This window comes from Drosophila subpulchrella, chromosome 3L, assembly GCF_014743375.2.
Source record: "Drosophila subpulchrella strain 33 F10 #4 breed RU33 chromosome 3L, RU_Dsub_v1.1 Primary Assembly, whole genome shotgun sequence".
In the NCBI taxonomy this organism is placed as follows: domain Eukaryota; kingdom Metazoa; phylum Arthropoda; class Insecta; order Diptera; family Drosophilidae; genus Drosophila; species Drosophila subpulchrella.
Window position 1 is genome coordinate 26,513,793 of NC_050612.1, and position 7,853 is coordinate 26,521,645.

Here is a 7,853-nt window from a genome sequence, read left to right on the forward strand (position 1 = left end):
TCCTGCCATCGCAGATGCCTTTATCCGGGCAGGGGCTTGAGAGTATAGCTACATTCTGAATGGGCCTGATGGGAAACCGGGCTTGGGGTCTTGCCAATGCTGATGAAGATGGATCTGAATGCTGAACCAGCGAATATGTGATGGGCAGCCAGGCAGCAAAAAACATAGCCAACATCGTTACACTTTTAAAGCATTTATCGCCTCATCAGGCTTTAAATTTGCCATTTGGCAAACTGTAATAACAGAAACAACAATGGATTTAATGGCAATCTCAGTGGATGAATAAACAACAAATATGCAATATGCAGATGCAGATGGCTCCCAGTGGAACTGCACACAATGCTTGTTGCCATTTCCGTTTCCTGTTTAACCATCACGCACACACACATCGGCACTTCGATGTGGACAGCAACATATCCTGTGCATAATGCGAATATCATTTACCGTGTCAATCACAGTGCACACATCCAGGCCATGGCCATTCAACCAGTCAACCAGTCATTCGGGCCACAATACAAAAATGCAAAAAAAAATCAACCGCAGGAAGCCCGGGGATAAAGCCAATATCCCGAGTGGACTTCCCAGATCCCCGATCCCCAGTCGAGTGTAAAATGTTTTGCGGTCATTTTAATATAAAATAATTAATTTCTGCGTAAATATTTATAACAGCAAAAATGTGCCGCATAATTGATATGTTTGCCCAAAAGGCACACACAGCGAAATAAGTCTAAACAAAAGCACTGGGATCATAAATGTTATATGAGCTTATGGAATTTTTTATTTATTTTGTGAAATGAAATAACTTTTATGTCAAAGTAAACAAAAATATGAACCTTAATGGCATTTTGCAGCATAGAAAAAACAAGGCCTTCAGCACATTCTGGTGGAAGCACGTTAACTAAGATTATTTAATGTATCTCTGTTTATTTATTTTATAGGTAGCTCCTTTTAGGAACTTCTTAAAAATTAAGAATCTGCAATTATTTTCAGTGAAAACCAACCCAGTGTGAAAACCCGGAACCAGAAGACTGGCATTTCCAGGACGAAACCAAAAAGCCTCATATCTGTTTGATTTGTCCAATTGTGCATTGTTATTGGCAGTCATCACTCCAGCCGTTTCAATTCAATCATTACGAAATGAAATAAGCATAATGAAATGCAATATAAATGCATTAAATGCATCTGCTGTCGAGCCAAATCAATTTCATTCCGGCAATTTCTCCATGCGAAATTATTGAAATTATTGATGCCCATATTTATATGTACATATATGTACATGGATGGGAATGTGAGCCTCGGGTTTTCGGTGCGGTTCGCTGTTTGGGGAATTGTGGTCATTTTTCGCAATTAAAAGCTTTACACATTTTGCAATCAATATATGAAATAATTAAATAAAATGTCGCTTAATTAAATTGGCACGACCTTTTTCGATGTGATGGCTTTTGCCGAGGCATGATGATGATGATTCAAGTGATAAGCACAAAAAATACAGAAGCCAAGGCAGCTGAAGCCCGAGGAATGCGTTTAATTTGTGTGATGAGTTAAGTTAAATATACCCTACATTAATGGGAATTTATGGTACAAAGATGTGGCGTGTAGCAAACAATTTGGGAATTTCAAGGGGATGTAAAATAATTAGAAATGTATTCCTAAAAATATTTCAATTGACTTTTCATGGATATTCAATTTTAAATTATTGCTAAAACTAAAAAACGTATAAAATTTTGAAATGAATGTTATATTTGATAATTTTAAGGACAGTCGCAGCTTGATATATGTAACATAAGATAAGATAAGAAATCCTCTATTGTAATCTTAAATAAAAAATACACATTACTAAAAGAAAAGAGTATCAATTAGTTCGATTATTCCCAATCTCACATATTCGCCTCTTATTTACGCATCTGAGCTCCAATTCTCGCGCATCACAAAAATGTGACAGCTAGTTAGTGTCGAAAAGAGCAGTCCGCCGCTCGCAGTTGGCCAATTAAATTCAATTGAAGTTTTCTTATTTTTTTGTTTCGGTTTTCTGTAGGCCGCTGGCTTCTGTTTATTTGTTTACTCTTTAACGCCTGCGCGCGTGCCTCAATTTAGTGGTCCGAAGTCGGAGCGTTTTTAATGCACTTTGCCACATCGGCGGCCAGGCGATAGGCAAATTAGCCTGCTAATAAAGGGGGCTTTTCTCGCCGTGTAGCCGCTGTGTGCCGCCTGTCAGCATATCAACGCAATTTGTGCACTCGCCAATAGACGAGGCCGCGCAGCCAAGACGGCGGCAAATTATGGCCAGCGATGCTCGGCGACTGCGCAAAGTGCCTCATAAATTCACGTCGCTGATGAAGTGATAGTGCGAGGAGCAAGAGTACGGGTACGGCCGAAAAAACGGCTAAGGAGTCGCATAGGCAGCCTTAGATTCAGATCCAACTATAACCAAGGCTACACAGTTAAAGAAATCTGAAGAAACTGCAAGAATGTCCCGATCTTGATACTGCACAAAAAATACTTCATTTTCTAACACACAAAAAATGATAGTCTCTATAAGAAATAGCAGTCCGTAGGTGTCTTATGATTAAAATTTGTAAACGTTTGGATTCAAGGAAGAATTCAAAAAGCTATAGTAAAAAACCATTAGTATTTAAACTTTATGTATCTTTAGGACCAATTTTTTGAAATTTTTTATTGTATCCAAGGTTTATTTTTTCCAGTGCTTGCCGCAGATTGTTTATTGCAGAGCTATGACTTGACCAGAAAAATCAGCAGAAAAAGATCCAACACACCAACATGGTTGCTCAATGGGCCAACTAATGTGCTGTAGATAGGAAATAAAGGGGTAGCCATTAGAAAGTGCAAAAACAAATTGGATGCAATCGCGAATTACATAAGCCGGCTTTCACTAGGAACAAGTGCTTCTAGTGTGGAAGGAAAAGCCTATAAACATTATATAATAATGTTTCAAAGCGGGATTATAAAATGCATTTTCAAAAATGAAAGATCATTAACTTATTAGATTTTTTCTTTACCTAAAAATGCAAAAATATTTATTAAAAATTATATTTTTTAGCACTAAAACTAAAAATTATTTGAAAACAATAAATTATCGGTTTTTTTTGCTTGTTTATGTACTTACCACATAAAAATGTGTACATTCAAGAATCCTTAAGGACCAAATTATAATTCAGATTCAACTGCTAATTCCTTCTTGATCCTTAAGCAAAGGTTATCCACTGTCTCACTTCCCTATTCATTTGATTGATTTATCCCTGCCATTGACACAGTTTCCCCGGTAATCTCGGCTGGCTTACAACACTTTTTGGCCCTGGTCCATTGTCAGAGGTCCTGGCTATTAACCGACCTTCGACAGAGGCCAAGGACAATGGCAGGACGAGGCGCGTAATTGAAAGTACGCGACCAAGTTGTAAAGCAGATGTAAGGACATCAAGTGTCTGCCGCTCGGAGCAGTTGTGAAAAAAAGTAGAAAAAAAAGAGTAGAAAAAACTCAAGAAGAATTTACCATAATAAAAATAGCTAACGCCCAGCCCGAGATTCAAGACTCAAGATTCAGTGAGATGCCATAAGCACAATGGCAAACTGTAGATAAAAATTCAATAAGCCAGGCCAAGAGCCCAGGAGCAGGACACGCCAGCCGAGACCGTTAAGCCTGAACAAGGGGCAGAGGGTCTGCGGTTGGGATTTTGTGGCCAATAAATAAAATTAATACGAACGCACTTGAGCACAACTTGACCAGGGAGCAGGTCTTCGACGGAAGGACTCCGCTTTTTTTCTGAGGTTTTTTCTTCCCATTTTGTCCCTCTGCCCAGCAATTTTTTCACCATTTTCTACTGTGTGTTTTGTTTGTTGACTTGTTGAATGAGCCGGCGACCAAGGGCCAGGAACAGGCCAACTGTTGACTGGCACTTGCAGCCTTATGGCCAAGCCGATATTGTAGGTAAATAGAGATGAGAACCGAGAGCTTAAAGTTGGGCCGAGAAAAGTGCTCGAATGGTTGAGGTAAATTCAAGTAAGTTGAGAGCTACCTGAATTTATTTTTTAAAGTATTTATAAAGAGAGTTCGAATTTGTATCAAGTTACCTTAACACTTTAGAGTTCAAAGGGTTTCTTAAAATACATTTTCTAAGCCAAGATAATCCGTTAGTTTAGGTTTTGTAGTTCAAATTCGTAACTATCTCAAAAATATTTTAGTTTTATTTGTGGCTAAGTTCCTCTCAGGTGAATTTAAGTTTAAGTTAAGATACAAAATCTAAAATCACTAATTTTACTATACCATACCTCCTCAGACAGTCATGAATAAAAAGCGCAATCAGTATAAAACTTCCGTATCCAAGTCAATTATGATTACAGACTAAACTTTCACCTCATTCTGGAAAATATACTGCCAATTGCACATCGTAATTCTGGCATCCCGAAATTCTCAAGGCGTTCCCACAATGCATTCATAAAATAGTCGACTCCAGGGTGCAACTTTGCGGCATCCGCAGTGTGGCAATTGGAAGGCTGACACGTTGATGACCCCCCCAATTGAACTGCCATAAGAAATCACTCTGCGAGGCAGAGGACTTTATGTGGGGGGTGTTGGGGAGCGAGAAGTGGGTGGATTCGATTGAGGGGGTTAACTCTGCACCGCCCACTTTCAACACTTGCCACAACAATGGTGCGCAAATATTTACCAGCCAGCCGCAGCAAAAAGGCAAAGGCATCGGATCAGCGGCTTGAGTCTCAGCCTCAATTTGAAATCCAATAAAATTTAATTGGAAACTTCATCACGGGTGCGAAAATTCACACTCTAAGCCAAAGCGGCACGACTTGGCTGCCGTTTGCCGTAAATCTATTGGCCAAGGCTTTTCCAGTTCCCAGTTCCTAACCCACCAAAACCCCACAAAAAAACCCCAGCCCCCTTCGATATATCCACACTATCCACACGGTTCGTTTTGCACCTGGCGGCGTTTCTCTTGGGGAAGCATCGCGATAAGGAAATATTTTTCATATGGTCGGTCGGTGGGGTGTGCATTTCGTTCCATTCCATTCCGTTATTGGCCATGGCAATATATGGCTTATTTATGATTTTCCTTTTGCCATGCCATATCTCTCTGGTCCATTGTCGACATTAATCGCTTTGCTCCGCTGAAAAGTATAACATGAAATTGGGATTGATTTATGTTATAATTACAAAAGCCAGACGCATATTAGGGGGCCGCAGAGGAGAGCAAACAGTGGGGCTGGCTATACAGATATAGATCTACACTCTGAAATTAAAATTGTATTATTTTAAAAATGTAAACGATTTTTTAATAAATACAAATATTTTGAGGCTGGAAAAACGATCAGTATAATCGTTTACTTTAAATCACTATTTCAATAATTGAAAAAAAATGTTTGTTAATTGAATCACTATTTTAAGAAATAATATTTCATGTCGGTATAATCAAAGATATTTAATAAGCAACCCATGGTTATATGATACTCCGCTAAATGTGAATCCATTTTTAAGTTAAAATTGGAATTTTCCCTGACCAATATAAAAAATCTTTTACGTGTATGTTAATTATGAAAAATTTCGTATATTATTTTTTATTCCTGCATCATAACTATAAAATTTGGAGAGCTCTTGGTCGAATCGATTGAAATCAATCCAACCAGAGAAGAAACCAAAAGGAGTATGGTGTGTGCTGATTGAAAGTCTTCAGTGAAATGTCCGGTTTGCTTTCTTTTTCTGTGTGTTGCTAGTTGATGATGGTTTCGGCCACTAAGTAGCGGGGTCCTCGATAAAGTCCCACCAGTCCTTTTCGTAACCCTCCCTCACGTGGCACAGAAGTACATGCCGTCGCTTTTGGCAGTAGTGCGATAGGTCGAGGACCTTCTGCTTGACTTCGTACAGATTTTTCACCGTAATCTCCCGCTCCAAGCACTCGGAGATCTTCTCGGTGGCCATTTCCATATCCCGCTGATTATCCTCGAATATGATCTTCTGATTGTTGTTCATCAGGTAGAAGGCGAAGACATAGCTGTACATCAGGGTGGTACGACAATGGCATAGAACATCGACGGCATCGCGCAGAAACTGGACCTCAATCCAGCTCATCTCCTCTTGCATGTCATCCATTTTGGCCTGAACATTGGCGTACAGCTTGTTCTCCATCTTCATGCTCTGCATGTGGTTCATATATCGGTTGTAGTAATGGAGATATCGTGCCATTGAAGAGCGATACTTTTGCTGGGCCAGCCGGGCCTGTTTGGCCTCCTCCTCGTCGAAGCGATTGCAGCTGTACCAGGACGAACCATGTGGCTCCCAGGATCCCAGGCACACCCAGCAGAAATCATAGCGGCAGGATGGATTCTTGCAGACCATGTGATTGCAACCACCATCCTTCTCAATGGTCACATTGCATTTGGGACACTGTTTGGTGTTCTGGGCAATCCAATTGGAAGTCTCCGAGTCCTCAAGGCATTTTTTAAGCCACTTTTTGAGAGAGCTACAGCTGGCCGGTTCATGCCAATTCTCGCCACAGGCAAAGCAAAACTGATGGCCACATTTGCAGTGCACCGCACGTGGTTCGGCACAAATGGCCTTGATGGCATGGGTGCAATTGGGGGCGGGACACCATCTCATCAGTATGTTGCACTCCACAAAGGTATTGGTTATCAGCTGCTGATAACGCTCCACAACCTCGGGATCATCGGCCAGTTTCAGAAATGATACATAGTCCACCAGGATATCGCAGTTGGTGGCTGGACACTTGATGGTATTGGCCAAGCCCTCGCTGCACGTCTTGTTGGCCAAGTATTGTTTCCAACAGGCGGCGCAAAAACTGTGACCACAACCCAGGCCCTTGAGCTCCTCACAAGGACAAAAGCAAATACCGCAGAACTTTTGCGAGGAGGAGGATGTGGACACTATGCTTTCCGAATCCAGATCACTCTTCTGCTCGAAAGGATTCACCACATGGGCGCGCTGGAAAAAATCCTTAGGACTACTTTCGAAATAGTTCTCAAACAGCCGCTCCTTGTCCCACTTGAAGTGATTGAGTATGATGCGGGTTACCTGCGGCGAAAGATCCAGGACATTGTTCACCTCATCGATGATGTTGCGCTGGTGCTGAACGATCTGGTCCACAGAGAGGACCTTGTAGATAAAGTCATCCTCGGGATTCCGAGTGGGACTTTCCGGCAATAGAATTTCCGTACAGGTATCCTCGCTGTCGCTGTCAAAATTACCGCAACTCATGTGACTGTGTAGAGAGCGATGCGAGTCACCGTGATCCTCATCCGAGTATTCCGAGTCGGAGTTCATATTACCAGCATGTGGATTGTATTGTATCTGAATGTATCTCACCACAGCCCTACAACATTTGGAGCTGATAGGATGGGGACTCTTGACAACACAGCAACAACAAACACAGCAACAACGTTTCTCAGACCACGTGTTGATTGAAGGAATATTGATTGTGTATTTAGTGTGATGAAATGTTGTTTTTTCTTCGTTTCCTACTGAAGACTGAACCTACTCGGTTGACACCTGTCAAGATTTCGATTTTTGGTAACCTTTACTTCTGATTTGGCTTAGATTTCCTTTTTAGTAAGGGCAAACAAAAAGTGGTCGTTTCCCTTAAAGCGTTTTGCAGCTTACAGAACCAAAATAAAAATTTGTTTTTCATATAAGTTCAGTTTTGGGGTCCCATTTTAGAAATACAGAAAAATCATGAAAGGGGGCTATAATTTTGAACCTTTTTCAAAAGAACAATTTGAATGCAGATTGTTAAAGAATTAAATTACAAACTCATAGAAATATCCCACGTCTAAATCGGTTTCTGATAACTCAAGTTATGGAATCTAGAATCTAG

At 40.7% G+C, this 7,853-nt stretch overlaps 1 protein-coding gene across 1 annotated transcript; it reads right to left on the bottom strand.

The window, feature by feature from the left end:
- Positions 1-5,540: 5,540 nt before the first annotated feature.
- LOC119553656 (E3 ubiquitin-protein ligase ariadne-1) lies at positions 5,541-7,512 on the bottom strand. The gene has a single exon (XM_037864142.1). The coding sequence runs from the start codon at positions 7,301-7,303 to the stop codon at positions 5,759-5,761; it is 1,545 nt and encodes a 514-aa protein (XP_037720070.1). The 5' UTR covers positions 7,304-7,512; the 3' UTR covers positions 5,541-5,758.
- Between the last annotated feature and the right edge of the window lie 341 nt (positions 7,513-7,853).

Coding starts and splice junctions, on each gene's coding strand:
- LOC119553656 (XM_037864142.1), bottom strand. CDS start 7,303: ATGAACTCCGACTCGGAATACTCGGATGAGGATCACGGTGACTCGCAT.